General features: G+C 38.4%; 1 protein-coding gene across 1 annotated transcript; it reads left to right on the forward strand.

The window, feature by feature from the left end:
* The first annotated feature begins 8587 nt into the window (after positions 1-8587).
* Positions 8588-10293, forward strand: LOC137946560 (xanthotoxin 5-hydroxylase CYP82C4-like). The gene is made up of 2 exons (XM_068792902.1): positions 8588-9517; positions 9685-10293. The coding sequence occupies exons 1-2, from the start codon at positions 8588-8590 to the stop codon at positions 10291-10293; spliced, it is 1539 nt and encodes a 512-aa protein (XP_068649003.1).
* Positions 10294-20129: the final 9836 nt, after the last annotated feature.

The raw sequence follows: 20129 nt of genomic DNA on the forward strand, positions 1-20129 counted from the left end.
TTAAAAATTAGGTTAAATCTAGCGTAGAGAGGCTTAGAGTTCTCCTCAACGAGCTCTAGGGTTATCAAGCTTCCCTTAGGCTTGATCTTTCGATCTTCGTCTCCCCCATGTCTTCCTACTATCCCTACGGTAATGCCTGGAAGACCCGTAACCCGTGGCAGACCCTAGATCCTCTCAAAGAATCCTTGTGTCAGATCCGGGACCGTAACATGGTCGTTGGACCTTATCGGTACCCACAGCTCCAGAAAGATGAAATTGAAAGACAGAGCCAAGCCATGCTACAACAAGGCCTTATTCATAGTAGACTTTCTCATTAAGAAACATGATGGTACATGGCAATTTTGTGTCGATTATCAGGATTTGAATGCCCAAACTGTGAAAGATAAGTTCCCTAGTCCTGTGGTGGAGGAGCTTTTAGATGAATTGCACGGGTCCTATATATTCATCAAATTGGACTTGCACTCCGAATAGCATCAGGTTCGTATGCCTCCAGACGATATCGACAAAACTGCCTTCCGCACTCATCACGACCACTTTGAATTTGTGGTCATGCCATTTGGGTTATCCAACTCCCAATCCACATTCCAGGCATTAATGAACAAGGTATTCTGAAACTATCTTCACAAATTTGTACTTTTTTCTTTGATGACATACTCATTTACAGCCAGTTTGGACATCAACATTTAGAGTATTTAAGATTGGTATTTCAATTGTTACGTTCCCATCAATTATATACAAAGAAATCAAAATGCTCATTTGCGACATCACATGTGGCCTATCTCAGCCATATTATTTCCCATGATGGGGTCACAATTGATTCATAAAAAAATCAAGTTATTATAGATTGGCCACAACCTATGAATACCTCAGCTTTGAGAGGGTTTTTAGGATTGGTAGGATATCACAGAAAATTTATCAAGAACTATGGACCGATAGAAACACCATTGACTAATCTCCTCAAGAAAAATTCCTTTATTTGGAATGATCAGGCCACACAGTCCTTCTCAAATCTCAAACTAGCTCTTGCATCCGCACCAGTTCTGCAACTTCCCAATTTTGATGATTTATTTGAGGTCATGTGTGACACATCAGGTGGGGGCATTGGGACCGTTCTATTGCAGCACTTTCACCTTATTGCATATTTCATCCGATAGTTGGCAGTATGACATCACAAATTGCCAGCATATGAACGCGAGTTAATCGGGTTGGCCAAAGTTGTCCAACATTGGCGCCTGTACTTATGGGGTCATGCATTTGTTATTCGTACTGATCATTACAACCATAAATATTTTCAAGACTAGTGACTCACGACTTCTCCTCAACAACACTGGATCAGTAAATTGATGGGATTCGACTTTACAGTGGAATACCGTGCAGGCAGGTTAAACAAGGTGGCCGATGTCTTCTCACAACATTTGGAGACTCCGCCGCTTCTATGTGCTATTGGCCAGCCTCGTTTTATTCTTTTAGACTTGGTCAAGGAGGAAAATGCCAGCAATCTAGTTCTTCTTAATATACACAAGAAAATTACAAAGGGGCCCCTGAACTCTAGATGGACCTTTAAGGATTCTCTTATTTATTACAAATTACAATTATATATCATACACACTTCGGATTTGGTTTAAGCCATCATCTCTGCATACCATGATAACATGAAGGCATCTAAAAAACATTGCATCACATTCGAGCGGATTTCTATTGGCAGGCTATGAAGACCTCCATTGCAACATATGTAACATCCTGTCTGGTGTATCAACACAACAATGCCGAACACTTAAGTCCCGCAGGTCTTTTAAAGCCTTTGGCACTTCCTACACAGGTGTAGGCCGATATTTCTATGGACTTCATCGAAGATCTTCTACAATCTTCAGGCAAGTCGATATTATTTGTGGTGGCGGATCGGTTCTCGAAGTATGCACACTTAATGCCCATGGCACACCCATATACAACATCTAGAGTGGCGCATATAATTTTCGAGCATATTGTTCATTTACATGGTATTCCCGAATCAATTGTCAGTGAACCTGATGCGGTCTTTACCAACACATTTTGACGTGAATTGTTTCGCCTATGCGGCACCAAGTTGAAGTTCTCATCATCATATCATTCTCAAATAGACTATCAAATAGAGGTAGTTAACCGCATTGTGGAAATGTATCTCCGATGTCTAGTGGGCGATCATCCTAAAAACTGGGTTCAATGGCTATCGTGGGCGGAATATTGTTACAGCACTTCCTTCCACACTGCTTTACAGTCTACTCCCTTCAGCATTCTATATGGCAGAGATCCTCTTCGGCGTATACTCTGGGCTCCACCTGTGTGGACTCTAATGATCAAGCTCTCATTGAACGGGACCAGGTGCTACAAAATATTTCGGATCGCCTCCTCAAAGCACAAGTTTGTATGAAGGACTTCTATGACAAGGGACACCGGGATATCACATACAAGGAAGGTGACTATGTCTGGTTACTACTCTATCCTTACCGGCAACACTTTCTAGCGGGCCAACACTGTCATAAACTTTCTCCCAAGTACTTTGTGCCTTTCTCTATTATTCGATGCATCGGGCCAATCACCTATCAATTGTAACTTCCCGCAATGGCTAAACTTCATGATGTGTTCCATGTCTCCTTAAACCCTTTAAGAGACCACCTCCTTTGTCAATTTCGTCCCTTCCTCCATTGGACAATGGATGGATTATTCTTACTCCAGCTAAGGTATTGCATGCCCGTCGTAGTAATGACCAGTGGGAGATTCTAGTGCAATTGAAGGACACCGAACAAGAGGTTGCTACATGGGAACAACTGGCCAACTTCATACAGGTCTACCCAACTTACGAGCTTGAGGACAAGCTATTTCTCCATGGGGGGTGTGCAGTTGTTGAGGACTCAATAGCTTACCGAGTCACCCAAAGGAGGCGACAATGACTCATTGAGTTAATTAATTTTAAATTTAATATTTTATATTACTTTTAAGTATATTTTTTCATTAAGTATGTAAGGATCCAGGTCGCAAGGGCATAATTATAAATTTAATCCCTAAAAATCTAATGATGTCAAACCCTATTTAGAGGGTAGATAAATAGAAAAAAGTCAAGCATTGAATTAGGTTAAATAGGGTTTGGAGTTCTCCTTGAAGAGCTCTAGGGTTTTGGATGTCTCCTTGACGAGCTCCAAGTATAGTTTCTCTCTTGATTTAGGTTATTTCTCTTCCCTTTTGAATTATGTTTTGCTTTTATTGAATCAAAGAGGAAAGGATTGCTACTATTTCTGAGTTCACTCAGAGGTTGTAGCCTCCCCTTCGTTCACAGTAGCAAAAGGGGGCTTCCCTCCTTCATTCCGAGCAAGGGTAGAGGTTCCCCCAATCCCCAACCCGAGAGCAACCTCTAAAGAGGCGCTTTAGCCTATAATCGAGCAAGGCAGGATTAGGAGCTCCTAATCCCTCATACGTGAACATTAGCACCTTGCCAAGAGGGCCCTTACCCTCTCAACAGTGAGCACCCAAGGGTTCAACGCCTTCCTAGCCGAGAGCAGCAAGGGTTCTCTACCCTTATCAAGAAAAACCAAGAAAGGAGACTCCTTTTCAGTCTGACCGAAAATAGCCAAGAAAAGAGCCTCCTTTGCTTTCTTACCGAGAGCAACAGCTCTATAACGGTGCTGGATTCACAAATCCCATGCCGAGTTACTCGATCCATGGCTACAGACCATAACAAAAAGAATACGATTGAAAGATAAGACACCCCATAGCCAGTAGGAGCCAGAGATGAATTTAGTTTGGAGCCTCAACCGAATCACTTTGAATTCACAAAGAGAAGACAAACTGAAGAAGGTACATCATCATCCTCCAACTACCTATCAACACTTGACGATAATGTGGATGACATCCAGGTGATCCAATTAGCAGTTCTTGCAACACAAGAATATTTGAAGGCATAACAGATATAGCTATAGTAGAGCCAGCAGAGGCTACATAATCTTCTTGAGACTATCCTAGTTGATTTCTAGGGCCAACACATAAACCCAAGAGATCTCAAGGGAATGAGAGAAGAAACCAAGGAAGAGAAAGAAAAAGAAAAGAGAGAGAGGTGTATGGACGAATTTGAGCCAAGAGGAAGAGACTTGAATGCTCTACCCCATGACTTGAGGCTATATTTATAGTTGTGTGAAGGTGTTTACAATGACTACAATGCCCTTAGAGCTACATGCTTCAAAATAAAAAAAGACATAAGAGGACATAAACCAGCTTGCATAATTATAATTATATGTCATCTCTAAGGAAGTTCTCCTTATTTACTAGCCATGCTTCCCTTACGCACATGAGTGTCTCTTAATACTCCCCCTCAAGTTGGCGTTTGTAACTTCATTGGAAAATAATCTTGGTCAAGAAATTTGTGTGCTTGAAAAAGAAAAATTAAATTGCCTTGCTTTTGATCCATCTTGTTCTTGTTCACATCTTGCTTGAAGTCTTCATCTTATTGTCATCTTGTTCTCCCCCTTGGATATTCTAGTCACATAAAACTTGATTACCACAACATGTGGAATTCTTTATTGTAAATTATGCTTTTTCTTATCAAATGATAGAAACATCCATATTTCAATTTGAATGGGGGCGCAACTACTACAACACTCAATTTCCAATCTTACCATTCATACTTCTCATTCTATTCTTCCCCTCAAGCTAGGAGGTAATAACAATGATACCAGCTTGAAACAAAAAAATAGTTTTAGCAATTGTCTCCTCCATCAAGGTGTCCCAATGAAAAGTACTCAATCAAACAAAAACTCTAAAAAAGTAAAATATGGGTGATAAAGTAAAATTTGAAACCAACCTTAAAGTATTTCCAACAAAATAGTGATAATGATCAATAAAGAGGGTAATTCCAATCACTCAAAAGATAGACCATTAAAAAAGTCTCAACGGACTTAAAAATACCTATATATTAAAAAGAAGACCAACCAAAGCAATGCACCAAGGCCTACGAGGGTAAACGAGAGTAAAAAAGGATGGTAGAAGAAAGACAACTGAGTAAAAGGGTAATAGGGGATTAAAGGTAGAGAAAATAACCACCACCGTAATAAGAAGGAGATTGTAGTGGTACTACTGAATTAACTAAACAAATTTGACCAAGTATGACTTTTGGGGGGTGACCAAGTTTGACTCAAGAGGGAGATAAAAATTAATTCCTCTATTAACATGATAATAAAGGAAACTTAAAAAAACCCAACAATAAAATTTTGAGATGGAACACAATAATGAAACTTTCTAAACATAGACTTCTCATATAAGGCAATTACTTTTTAACACAACTTGACCAATTTGAAATAAAATATTCAAGAGAAAATTTCTAGAATGTGAGAAGTTTTAGGACTTTAACATTTAGAATTTAGAATGAGAAAAGAAGACTTTCTAATTCAAAATTTTCAAATTTTGTCAAAAAGGAAATTAAACTCATAATGGGAAAGTCTTCTCAAAAGGAAACTAATGAAATATGAGATCAAACAAAAGAAACTTTTAAGGAAGAAAAAATACTCAAGTTGGTAAAATCTTGACTAGATTTTGAAAACAAATAGGAAACTCAACCAAGATTAGCAACTAAAAAGTGAAGCAAAAAATTCAGCTTAAATTCGGATCTTGGCATGCAACATGAAACCAGCATGACCTTTGATTCTTCTTATGTGGATATTTTTCTCTAGAAATATCAAATTGAGAAACTGTTTATTGGGATAGAAATTAGATTCAAATATCTCTCTTTTCAGATATAATTCTCAATATAAATCTTCAGAATATTGGAACAAACTGTTAAGGAATTTGAGGCTTTATGCTGCTACACGAAACTAGTTTGTAGTTTATCCTACAAAAGTTTGTATAATATTTTAAAAATTATTTTAGTTACTAATTTATAGACTTTGTGAGTTATCTTATTTGATATCATGTTTGATCATTTAAAATAACTATCTAGCTCATGAATATGACTCCAAGATAGCTCCGCTAGTATAAGCCATGGGTAAATCCATCTAACCGCTAAATTTGGATGCAAATGAGACCACCGATGTTGTCAGTCCATCAGGTATTTCCACTTTATTAGAAATGTTTTCCTCCATCATATACTTATTTAATATTAAAATTCTTTATTTATATATCAGATACTATAGTCGTGCCTTCATGTATGCATGACCACAACTTGACCCAACAAATTGCTATTGAGGTGATAATGTAGAGGAATGGGAGACTAAACTCCCTATTACGATTTTGAATTGTTATAATCAACTTATCAGGGAGCATGTGGTCATTTGTTGAAAAGCTATGCACATTAGAGAGTTAAGAAATCTAACTCATACATGGACATGCAATCTGCATACTTGTTCCTCTTAATTGAAATAACATATTTCTTTTATTCTTATAGTATTTTTGCATTGGTGGTTGATTTTGATATTGATGTTTTGTGTTGTTTGTTGCATGAAAGAGAAATTTGTGGTATGCTTATTTAGTGATGAGAGTGCCAGACAATGCATTCAAACCATATGGAGCCATAAGTTTGGGATTTACATGAATAAGATGCATAAGTTGTTCTAGCGGTTTGAAAGTGAGGCTAAAGCTCAAATGACCTCCCATCAAGGACTTCTATGGAGGATTGGAGTAGTTGTGTGCACTCTTAATGAGTGAGGAGTTTCAGGTTAATTTTTTTTTATTATAAGGATAAATTTTTATTTAAATGTGAAACCAATTTATTTTTATTTCCAAATGAAGAGGATATAAAAGTATAATTCTTAAAAACACAAAAAGCCAAAACTTCTAGCATTCCACTAGGTCAAAGTCATGTGCTTAGACTCACTAAGAGATGTTACATATAATATTGTTGACATTTCTATTTCTTCTTTTACTTGTTTGAAGGGTGGTTATATGAACCAAGTGGGTTTTACAACAACACCAATCATAAGGCGCCATATTGACTTCAATAGACTATGGGGTTTGCATACATGAGTATAATTTTTTTTCTTACCTCATTTCTACTTTAAAATACATATTAATAAAATAGTAATGCTAATTATGTCTAATAGGAAGATATGTAGGAGAATGTCATGGCAACTAAGGTGGTCAGTATGAGGTAGACCATGTGGAGATAGTGTCCTAAGTATTTGGCACCAGACATGTGTGAGAGGGATGGGTCTTGGTGCACCCCACCTTCCTAATCTTAAGGTTTAGATTGCACACAGTACTGAGCTAGTACAAAAGACTTAGGTTAAACAAATCAAGTTGGCTTAACAACAAAAATGATAGATCAAATTATGGTATTGAGATGGCTCACATGAGAAACTTCATTGTTGTTGGTCGCATATTTTTGGCGCCATTTGATGGTGCCTCCTCATCTTACCTAAATAGTTCGTCACACCCACATAGTTACTCATGCTTAGATTGCTCTTAACATGAATGACCATCGTAGCAAGTATATTTTTTTTTTTGAATGTATATTTTTTACATGTATAAATTTTGTTTTATATTTTTTCATCTAGAAAATTGTGACTCAAACAATTTATTTGTATATTCAATATCAGTTTGTATGTAAATAAATTTTATTCGAGAATTTTTTTACTATTTCTACTATCTTTAGAATATTTTATTTTTTTAATATTTTTACACTGGGATAAAAATAAAAAATGAAAAATAAAAATATAAAAAACATGAAAATGAGTGTTATCAGTGGAAAAAATAAGAATATTAAATGATATTTACCAGAGGAACTCCACTTATGAATTCAATCAACCAAGAGATCAACCATTACAATATCAAACAACATTAAAATTACACATTCAAGAATTTAAGAACAATTATAAATTAATATTAATTTATAAAACTAAAAAAGACATGAATGTCATATACATTTAAACTAAAATATGAAATCATTCATATTCAAGAGAACAACCATCATGATATCAAACAACATTACAATTACACATTGGAGGATTTCACAACAATTAGACTTACCTAAAAAAAGATTGAAAATTAAATTAATATTAATTTATAAAAATAAAAAGACATGAATGTCATATACTAAAAAGTAAGAAACTAATTGGTAACCCCGTCAAAAAGATCATATTTCAACGACAGCACCATGCGGCCTGGCCGATCTGTCATTCAGTGTGACATCAACTCCGGCCACCCAGTTCCATCGGTCTCTATCTCGTCGTTATTTCTCGACTCTTCGGTACAGTCCTCCTAACATGTCAAAGTCGAATGCAAGAAGTTGAATCGCACTGAAATCCTTCCATACAAGTGATTCCATCTAACAGCTCTTGCTTTTGCGAGTCTTGACCGCCGCTCAGATACCTTTGATAGACCTGGAAAACCCACTTCTTTACGTGTTTAATACTCAAACACATGGAGAATTCTTTTCTTTCTTGGACATGTAGAGCCAACGGAATTGACTGAAATACGAACAGGTTAATTGGATACTGAAACTCCCAAAGAAAGAGATTCCGTGACTTTTCTTCCAATGCCCACGAAACTGTAAGGAAATATCCAAGCACACTATAAATTTTGATTAAACGACCATAATCGATGAGCAAAGTGCAGGCAAAAATTGATCAATATGGATTTCTACTCCCTGATACAAGTGGTTCTTGGGCTCACTGCCTTCATTCTCCTCTACATATCTCATCTACGCGAGAAACAGAAGAGATGTAGGACGCCGGAGCCACCGGCGGCCGGCGGACGATGGCCAATCACTGGTCACCTCCATTTGTTCCGGCGAGAGCAGCCGGTTATGCGGTTACTTGGAGAACTGGCGGAAAAGTACGGCCCTGTTTTTACCATCTGGGTTGGCATCCACCGGACAATTGTCGTGAGTAGTTGGGAGCTGGCCAAGGAATGCTTCACCGTCAACGATAAGGCGCTCGCCGGCCGGCCAAGAACTACCGCAGGGAAGTACTTAGCGGACAACTACAGCTTGTTTGCAATCTCTCCTTACGGATCCCACTGGCGTGCTTCCCGCAAATTGGCCGTCGCCCATCTTCTTTCATCCCACCAGGTCGAGCTCTTCCAGCCTGTGAGAGCCAAAGAAGTGGACGCCAGTATCCGGGAGCTGCGCCTGTTATGCAAGACGAGCAACGAGGCTCTCAAGGTGGATATGAGACAGTGGTTCGCGGAACAAACTTTCAACAATATCGTCATGATGGTGGCCGGGAAGAGGTGCTTTGGGTCAAGCGTTGCCGAAGACAAAGCCGCCATGAGAGCTCAGGAGGCCATTCGCCGAGTCCTGTATTTTTCCGGCGTGTTTTTCCTGTCTGATGCCATCCCGTTTCTCGAGTTGTTGGATGTTGGGGGGCACATAGCTTCCATGAAGGAGACGATTAGTGAACTGAACTCGGTCATCGACTCGTGGATAGAGGAGCACCGAGCAAGGAGGTTCTCTGGAGTGTACAGAGAAAATCAGGATTTCATTGATGGGTTGCTGAACGCCATGGAGAAATCACCAAGATCTGCTTCTGATGCTCAAGCTTTCATTCGTCAAATTGTCTTGGTAAGTTACAGAAAAGACTTAATTGCGCATCTCATGTACGAGACCAGAAATCAACAAATCCATTGAAATCATCCTTTTTGGCCTCTTGAAATTAGGAACAAAGTTAATATATCTGTAGCTTTCGTTTACTGTAAATCCTTCTCATGCTACCTTCACCATTTTTTCAGGCGGTTATTTTAGCAGGGACGGATACAACACATGTCACCCTAACATGGGCTCTATCTTTACTACTGAATAACGCCAAGGTGATGCAGAGAGCTCGGGATGAACTAGACAACCAGGTCGGCTCAGATCGAAACGTGAACGAATCAGATCTTATGAAACTACCTTATCTGCAAGCCATTGTCAAAGAAACACTGCGGCTCTACCCTGCTGGTCCACTCACCATGCCGCACGAAGCCACTGAAGACTGCAACATTGGGGGGTTCCACGTCCCGGCCGGCTCCCGCCTCACAGTAAACATATGGAAGTTGCATAGGGACCCGTCTGTGTGGGAGGACCCGCTCGAGTTCCGACCAGAGAGATTTCTTACCACGCATGCAGACATAGATGGCTCTGGGCAGCATTTCCAGTACATTCCCTTTGGCTCTGGCAGAAGGATGTGCCCTGGTGGCTTGCTTGCACTCCAGGTGGTGCATTTGATGCTGGCGCGTATTCTTCATGGGTTTGAATTGAGGCGAGCCTCCAAGGAACCGGTAGATATGACTGAAGGCTTGGGCCTTTCGTTGCCTAAAGCTGGTCCGTTGGACGCCATCATCTCACCACGTTTTACTTGAAAAATTCTATCTTTAGTTGTTCAAGAATACGTATGAAAATGTCTTATATGACTGGCACAATAAGAAATTTCAATGAGCCAGAATTAAAATGGTGGATTCTAAGACGAGTCACATGGAAAGAGGTCTCCCAGAAGAGTCTCACTTAAAGGTGTTTTAGTTATGTTAATTTTTTTAATTATTTAATTATTTTAGGACTTATTAAGTGTTAAACTGTGGGTGTAACTCGAACATAGGTAGTTTAATTGTATTATGATTCTACTTATTTCCTCTATTATAAATAGAGATTCATTGTATTCAAATTACGTTAGTAAAGTAATTCTCCATTCCAAAAATTCATTATAGTATTAAAGTAGGTTTTGTGAGTTGACTAGATGAACCCATAGAAATAATGTGATCCATTTTTTGTTTGTCATCTCTAGTAGTTTAGGTTTGTATTCTACCTTTTTTTTTGTTTTTTGTTCCTAGTACCTGATGTTTCCTTGGTGTTCATACAATCATACTAAAATTTTAATAATTCAAATTATATATTAGAGGAAAGATCTTTGAGTTTGGTTTCCAAAGATTTTTTTTTTCAATCAGAGTTTTCTACAAAGCAAAATTAATATTTGAATCAGCAACTGTCAGACAATAAGAGAGGTTTCAATAGCAATAAAAAACTTCAATTTTTTAGGCATTTTATACCATTAAGAACAAGACTTTATATGGAGAATTATATCTCAAAAGAAAGACCTATTAGTCTATTTTCTAACCTATTGAACTAATTCTCAATCTGAGCATTCAAGAGAGAGACAACACTACCTGAAAAGTCAATGGTTATACTGATCAAAGAAGAAAGAGTATTTACTTCGGCCAGATTATAGAGTCTGAAATCTATCAGATTCATTCTCTAAAAAACTATATTTATGAAAGAATTTTATACTTGAATGAAAGATATCAAAGTCTAGTTTCAGAAAGAGTAATTTGCATGTAAAGTTTATCTATATGTAAGGAGATATTGTCATTGGAGTCGGTAAGGATTGTGCTACACAACGAAGCATATAAAGTGGTCATAACGAATTCAAGAACGATTTTTTTTTCAAATTAGGTATCAAATTAAATCTCTTTGAGTCTATTTTCTCAACTAACAAGTTGTTTATGATTTTGAGCTATATTTTGAGAGATATTGATATCAGAAGTACTAAAAGTGTATTTTTCCAAAAATCTGTACTTTTCCTATTTTTTATCCACTGTTATCTCTCCATGCATTAACATCAATTGAGTTTACTTTCATCCTAGAATCTTAGTTTTTTAGCAAAAAATTTCTTCTAATCAAAGATTTTTTGTTAGACTTTTTTAGGAGTAGGTATGGAAGAGTCTTACATGACTTTCATAGCAAAAAGTCTCACAGAGCCAAAATTAATAAAATAGACTAAGAGGAGTCTCATGGAAGGAGGTCTCACTGAAGAGACTTAGCTAAATGTATTATAGTTATGTTTTTTTTTTATTTATGTTCAGTTGTTAAACTGTTCCAGGACTTTTCTTTTAGTGTTTAACTTTTAGCGTAACTAGGACAAGGGTAATTTAATTGTAATTGAATTATAGTTGTTTCCTCTAGTATAAATAAAGGTTCATTGTACTCAACTTATAACAAGTTAGTGAAGTATTTCTCTTTTCTAAAAATCCAACATGATATTAGAATGGGTTCTGTGAGTTGACTCGGGAAACCCACAAAGATAATGTGATCCTTTTTGGTTTATCATCTCTAATAGTTTAGGTTCAATTTTTTTCATTTATCTTCCTTCCATATCCAAGTACATGTTGTTTCCTTGGTGTTTGTATTGAGGACTCAATAGCTAACCGAGCCATCCAAAGGAAGCGCACTGAGTCACTAAGTTAATTGCTTTATTTCCATATTGTTTTAAATTCATTTTTATGCATTATTTAAGTTAAATTGCCGTAGGGGTAAAATTGTAAAATTAAACCCTAAACTATGTTGGCATCAACCCTACTTAGAGGGGAAGGAGAATGAGAAAAAACAAGTCTTAAATTAGGTTAAACAGGGTTCAGAGTTCTCTTTGATGAGCTCTAGGGTTTGGAGGTCTCCTTGACGAGCTCAAGGTCCAGGTTCCCTCTTGAATCTGAATTTCTTTCTTCTCTCTTTGATATTTTGTTTTACATTGCTCTTCACCAAGAACAAGGAGGGATTTCTTCCACTTTTCTGAGTTCAAAAACAGGCCTTTAGCCTCTAATCAGTGCACAACAACAAGAGAGGATTTCCCTTCTCTTTTTAGAGCAAAGCTAGAGGTGTTCCCAGCCCCTAGACCGAGAGCAACAAGAGAGGATTTTCTCTCTTCTTTCTGAGCAAAGATAGAGGTTTTCCATCCCCTATACCAATGAGCAGCAAGGGGCTTCCCAGCCATACTGAGAATAGCAACATAGCTACAAAAAGGAGGATCTTTTACCTCTAATCCAGCAGCCACAAGGCCTCTTTAGGTCTCTACCGAGAACAACAACAAAAAGGAGGGTCTTTTCCTCCTAACCGAGAGCAGCAACTTTCTTAAAACTCTGGATCCACCAATCCCACGCCGAGTTACTATCCATGGCAAAGGATCATATCAACCTGGTATCATAGCAGGGTAACATGGGGGATACATCCAGCAATGAAGAACTGAGAAGCATAATCATAGAGGTGTAGGATGCACAGGCTGAACAACGGGAGAGACTGGCCAGTTATGGCCCGAAGTTGGAACAAATTCTTATCATTAACTTGCATCTCCAGTGACTCTCTAGCAGGATTTCTAATATCACGGTAGAAAGACACACTACCCCAGACCAAAGGGGGGGGTGCAGTTTTTCAGGCGCACAGTTGTCCTTGCACTGCAGGTTGGAGGCACAATACCCAGGTATACAAAATTAGATTTTCTTACATTTACTGGGTCAGTCGACCCCTTAATTTGGTTGCATAGATGTGAGAAGTTTTTTTTTCAAATCAAGGGACTGCTGAGTTTGCGAAGGTGGGACTAGCAGCCTTCCATATACTAGATGAAGCACATCTATGGTTTCATCAAGTGGTATTATAAAGATTAGTGTTGGATTGGGGGGGATTTAAAGAGTTATGCAAAATTAGATTTGGCCCTCTCGCCCACAACAACCCCTTGGGAGATTTGGTGCAATTGAGACAGACCGCATCTGTGGAACTGTATCAAAAATAGTTCCAATAAAAATTGGCTAGAGCTGGCTAGATGGTGCGAGTCGACCAGCAGGTCAACTTATTTACAATAGGCCTCAATGAATCTCTGAGGGTAGAGGTGCAACTTCACTCACCTTCAGATTTGGCTCGGGCAATGAATTTAGCTCGAGCGATGGAACAAAGGCAACAACTTCAACTTCAAAGGCCAGTTTGGCAAGGGGAATAGAACACTTCCACGAATTGGCAAGGGAGGCGAAATACTTCCCCTCAGGTGGCATATCCTGCATTACCACTGCCCAAAAATAATCCGATCACTACTCTGGTAGCTGATACACACCTTAGTAATCCACCAGCTTAGTATATCAAAAAATAAAAAAGTTTGGAGATGGGAGAACGGAGGTCCAAGAACCTGTGCTACAACTGTGATGAACCGTATAGGTCAAGCCACCAATGTAAACGATTGTTCTAGCTAGAAGTAGATGAAGAAAAGGAACCAGAAAACAATGATGGCCTACAGAGGAGGACCCACCAAAAATCTCTCTGAATGCCATTATAGGGCAGAAATCTGCGAAAACTATGCAAGTCAGAGCTCGAGTCATGGACCAGGAACTCGTGGGACTCATGGATTTTGGAAGCACACACAATTTTCTCGACTTAACAGCTACTCAACATCTTAGGTTGCAAATTCATCCACACCCAACAGCAACAGTTTTAGTAGCCAATGGGGATAAAGTCTCTAGCTATGGGATCAGCAAAACGGTAAAAGTTTCAATTAGTACTACTTCTTTTCATTCAAAATTTTTTGTCATGCCTTTGGCAGGATTTGATATGGTATTGGGCATCAAATGGTTACAAACATTGGGACCCATCTTGTGGGACTTCTTTGCTTTAACTATTAACTTTGCAATAGGCGGACGGCAAGTGTTATTACAGGCAGTCAAGTGGACAAGCCCCACCACCTTCACATCCACACATAGGACCAATCGAACATCACTATGGAAAAACTCCTCGACGAGTTCTCGGACCTCTTCCACGAGCCTTCCGAATTGCCTCCCTTGAGGCATTGTGACCATAGGATCAATTTAAAACCAGGTTCAGATGTGGTGGTGGTTAGACCATACCGGTATCCACACCTCCAGAAGGATGAAATCGAACGGTAGTGCCAGGCCATGCTGCAACAGGGCCTTATTCGTAACAGTCGCTCCCCCTTCTCTTCATCAGTCTTACTCGTGAAGAAACGTGATGGCACATGGATATTTTGTGTCGATTATAGGGAATTTGTTGGAAGATAAGATCAAGCCCAAACGACCAAGGAAGGCCCACATATGTAAGATTATTATAAGATGGGCCACATGACCAAGCAAGGCCCACAAGATGGGCCCATGCCCATAAGAAGTAAGACCCACAATGATTACCAAGATTTGGCATCCTTATCACATTAGTTGGAAGATCAAGAAAGACTCACAAAAGTATCTTTATATTAGGGTTACGACCAAGAAGAGTTTTAGTTTAAGTTATATTTGTCTTTTATCAATATTGAGTTACCTAATTATGTTAGGACTTACCTTAAGTGTTAGAGTTTGGGTATAATTGGGACTAGGGTAGTTTTATTGTAATTGGACTCTACTACCTTCCTCTATTATAAATAGAGGTTCATGTACTCTGATTACAACAAGTTATTAATGTCAATGAAGTATTTCACTTTTTCATAAATTCAACAAAGTATCAGAGCAGGTTCTGTGAGTTGACTTGGTCAATTCATGAAGGTAAAGCGATCATTTTCTCTAAACCCTAAACACTAAGTCTAGGTTTGTAGTTATTTTTTTCAGTCCCAACACCTATAGTTTTATTTGCAATTTTTACCTCTATACGTAGTTTTTCATATTTCAATGTATAGATTGATGGAAAGATATTTGAGTTTACTTTCCAAATAAGAATGATTTGTTCAAATCTGAGTTATCTACAAAGAGATATCGATATTTGAATGAGTGAAGGTCAGATTACGAAAAGGGTCGAGCAACAGTATCAATCTTCTGATTCCGGGGTATTTTTTGCTATCAATAACTAAATTTTATATGGATAAATATATATCAAACGAAAGATCCGTAAGTCTATTCTTTTACCTATTCAACCAATTTTTTTTTCTGAGCTATCTACAAAGAGCAATCAATATTTGAAGTAGCAAAGTTCAGATTATAGAAGAGGTTCGAGCTATAGCAGAAAGCCTCAAATTCTGAGGTATTTTATGCTATCAAGAAATAGACTTTATATGGAGAATTATATATCAAAAGAAATATATGTGTTGGAAGATGGTCATTTTATATCCAGCTGCAACTATTATGTCTCTTTGGGGACATTATTATTGAATAAGAGGTGGCCTCATGTCATCATTTATTTTACCCCGTCCAAAAGATCAAAATTGTTTGTGGTTGGGAGTCCACGACGGAGGTTCATCCCCGTCAAAAAGATGAAAATTATTTTTGGTTGGGAGTCCACGTTGGAGGAACTTCATCCCCGTCGAAAAGATGAAAATTATTTGTGGTCGGAAGTCCATGACGGTGGAACATCATCCCCATCAAAAAGATGAAAATTATTTGTGGTTGGGAGTCCACGACGAAGGAACTTCATCCCCATCAAAAAGATGAAAATTATTTGTGGTTGGAAGTCCGTGACGGAGAAACTTATGATTACATCTATGTTATCCCCTCTAACCCCCCCCCCCCCCCCCCCCCCCCCCCCAATGTGATGGCTTTTATGTCTCTTACCACTTGAGAGTCGTTGTCCTGTGGAGGGACACGGTGGTGGACACTTCAGAGCAATGCCGATAGACACACTACCGATAGCAGTGGAGTGTGCCCTACATCCAGCATTAAGACTGGAGTATGAAGCAATGACTTACCGCCTAGGAGTGATTTTTACTCTCACTTATAATGCCACAGGGCCTCATGGAAGGACGCAACAACGTGAGGGGGAATATTAGAAGATGAAGGCATATTGGAAGATGTGCCATTTTATACAAAAATATTTTATACATCATTTGCAGCAAGCTGGGAGTTCATGTTGTTCTCTCACCCCCAGCTTGAGGGGGAGTGTTGGAAGATAATATCAAACCCAAATGACCAAGGAAGGCCCACACATGTCAGATTATTATAAGATGGGCTACATGACCAAGGAAGGCCCATAAGATGGGCCCAAGCCCATAAGAAGTAAGACCCACAATGATTACCAAGAGCTGGCATCCTTATCACATTAGATGAAAGATCAAGAAGGACTCACAAAAGTAACTTTATCTTAGGGTCACGACTAAGAAGAGTTTTATTTTAAGTTATATTTGCCTTTTATCAATATTGAGTTACCTAATTATGTTAGGACTTACCTTAAGTGTTAGAGTTTGGGTGTAATTGAGACGAAGGTAGTTTTATTGTAATTGGACTCTACTACCTACCTCTATTATAAATAGAGGTTCATGTACTCTGATTACAACAAGTTATTGATGTCAATGAAGTATTTCATTTTTCCATAAATTCAACAGAATTAAATGCCCAAACCGTGAAGGATAAGTTCCCTATACCGGTAGTGGAGGAGCTCCTGGATGAATTACATGGTTCATGGGTCTTTACAAAATTGGATTTGCGCTCAAGATATCATTAGTTTCGTATGCACTCGTTTGACATCGAGAAGACGGCCTTCCGCACTCATCACGACCATTTTGAGTTTGTGGTGATGTCGTTTGGGTTATCAAATACCCCATCCACTTTTCAAGCGTTGATGATTGAGGTATTCCACAACTATCTCCGAAAATTTGTGCTTGTCTTTTCTTATGATATACTCATATACAACAAGTCCGGGGAAGTGGGAATCCCATCACTAACGAAGGGGTAGAGAAAAATCATATAAAAACAAGGTTTTGAAGGAAAAATCGTAAAGAAAGAAATACGGAAAGGAAAGATCCCATTAGAAACAAAGGAGGAGAGGTATTTTTCTGAGTTGAGAGCGGATGTTGCAGGTTTTTCTCCAATGTCTCGAACGAAAAATTCTCACCGTAAGCAACCCTCATCTTCCTGTCATAGAGAAGGGAGGGTGGAAGTGGAAGCCCCATTCCCCCTCAAGACAAAATTTTCAAGGAAACCAGGCCTTACTGATGGATCGCAGTCACAGAGAATGAGATTAATGGAAATTAAGGCATCAATCATTACCGGCTAATATAATCTTAAACACCAAATATCAAGCTAGAGAGCTAGCTCTTGGTCTTATCTCTTGTGTCCCACATGATCTTCCAACTCATGTAGATAGAGATACCAACTCATGGTATCTTTGTGGGTCCTACTTGATCTTCAAATCTTCTATTTAATTCCAACACATGTTCATTATCTCTTAGCTAGAGCCACTTTGTATGAGGACTCTTGTTGACACCACTTGAGCTCATGGTGGATCCCACTAGCTTGTGGGGCCATGGTGGGTCCCACATTGTAACACTCCCCCTCAAGTTGGGGGTGAGAAAACATTATAGATGCCCATCTTGCTACAAATGTTGGACAAAATTTTGTGAGTGACTTGTTTGGTGAGAATGTCTGCAACTTGGTTCTGTTAAGATACATGTTGGAGAGATAAGATGTCGGCAGTGAATTTTTCTCGTATGAAGTGGTAGTCTATTTCTATATGCTTTGTTCTCTCATCGAAGACTGGATTTTATGCGATGTGAATTGCAGTGTGATTATCGCAATATTGATTCATAGGAGCTTCTTTGTAAAAACCCAGATCATTAGGAGAGATCTGATCCATAGGAATTCACTGACTGTGTTTGCCATGGCTCTGTACTCTGCTTCTACACTAGACCATGCAACTACATTATGTTTCTTGCTCTTCCATGTAACTAAGTTTTCTCCAACCGTCGTACAATATCCCAAAGTAGATTTTCTGTCATCTGGGCATCCGGCCCAGTCTGCATCTGAGAATCCTTCGATGTTGAAGTGTACATGATTTTTATAAAGGAGCCCTCTTCCTGGTGCTCCTTTCAGATATTGTAATATCCGTTCTAGTGCTTTCCAATACCTGAGTTGTGGTTTGTGCATATATTGACTTACCACACTGACTGCATATAAAATATTTGGCCTCTTTACGCAGAGATAAATAAGTCTTCCCACCAATCTTTGATATTTTCCAACATCTACTTCTTCTCCAGTACTTGCACATAATTATGTATTCAAGTCTCTTGGAAGATGGGCTCAAGCCTACAATCTCAAGGCAAGAAACTCACACGTCAAAGGAGTTGCATATGTGTGAAATATGATACTTCACTTAAAGATGGCATAGAGGTGTAAATATGTGTTTTTTATGTCTTTTATTTCATCAAGTTGTAGCCCATAAATAAAGGCATTGGCTAAGAGGTAGAGCATTGAAGCACACTCCTCTCTTTCCACAAATTCATCCAACCCTCATTTTCTCTTTGACTCAAACCTCTTCTCCCTTAATCCAAATTCTCTCCTTCCACGTCCTTCTTCTTCTCCTCTCCTTCTCTCTTCTTCTTCTTCTTCTTCTTCTTCTTCTTCCTCGTTGATCTAAAGTTCCTTTCATGAAATCCTAAATTCTACATGGTATCAAATCAAGGAGTTTAGGACCCTCTTGATGAAGTTATTATGGAATCTGTTCAAGAAGTTGTAAAAGAAGGATTTCAGTCATGAAGAGATAAGTTCATTCTCTTCTTATTTACATTTTTTGCCTTTCCTTATTTACATACTCCTCTTTACTTTTTTTCTACTTCTTGAACTTTGAATCACATCAAGTCAAAATAAATCTTTATATGTTGTGAAGATTTATTTTATGACTAAATTGATGTTATAATCTTGATTTTCTCGTAATTCAATTACAAGTGTGATCAAGATCATTTGCTATTTGTGTCTTATTAAGATTAATGGTTGAGATTCAATTACCTTTATGTAACTTGGATCAATCTCATTTGAGCTAGAATTCTAGCACATGTTGCTCAAACTTCTCCTACTTAATGTTGCTCATGGGTTTGTGTTATGTTGTTGGATGCCCATTATATGTTTGGTGAAACTCCAACAGTCATTTACCCTTTGTGGTTTCTTTTTGAACTTCAACAATTGATTTTTTTTTTACGTTGAAGTATCCCATGAGCTGAAAATAAATTTCTTCCAAGTATCTTGATTTTTTCTCTCTCTTGGTTTGTGTTGGAGTTTGGATTAAGGCCTAATCGGTTGCATCTACCTTCTTCTCTTTGTTTTTAAGAATACAAGAGGAATTGAGTGATGGCTGGATTTTATTCTCACTTGCTAAAGGCACAAATTTTTTGATAATCGTGAAGGAAATTGGTTTCTTGTTCTCTTTTTTGGTGACTGATTTGGTCCATGGGTTCTTCAAATTATATTGAGTAATTGTTATTTGAAGAAGGCCCTTTTCCCTTGACCTCCACATTTGACTTGCCTCATCATGGAGAGTGGACACAACAGTAATAAGAGTGATATACTCAGTATTACTATGATTCCACTAAGAGGTCTCTCCAATTACATGAGCTGGTTACAATCAGTCCGGTGGGTTCTTAGTACTCGTGACCTCTTAAGCCATGTTATTAAATTTCCTCCTCTGATTGATGAAGAAGATGAGACCTACCACAAGTGGGTTAAAAATGATAACATGGTGATAAGTT

The sequence above is a fragment of the Aristolochia californica genome, unplaced genomic scaffold, assembly GCF_029961685.1.
Source record: "Aristolochia californica isolate CCGP_79_NKW_82.1479 unplaced genomic scaffold, dmAriCali1.0.hap1 SCAF_12, whole genome shotgun sequence".
NCBI lineage: Eukaryota > Viridiplantae > Streptophyta > Magnoliopsida > Piperales > Aristolochiaceae > Aristolochia > Aristolochia californica.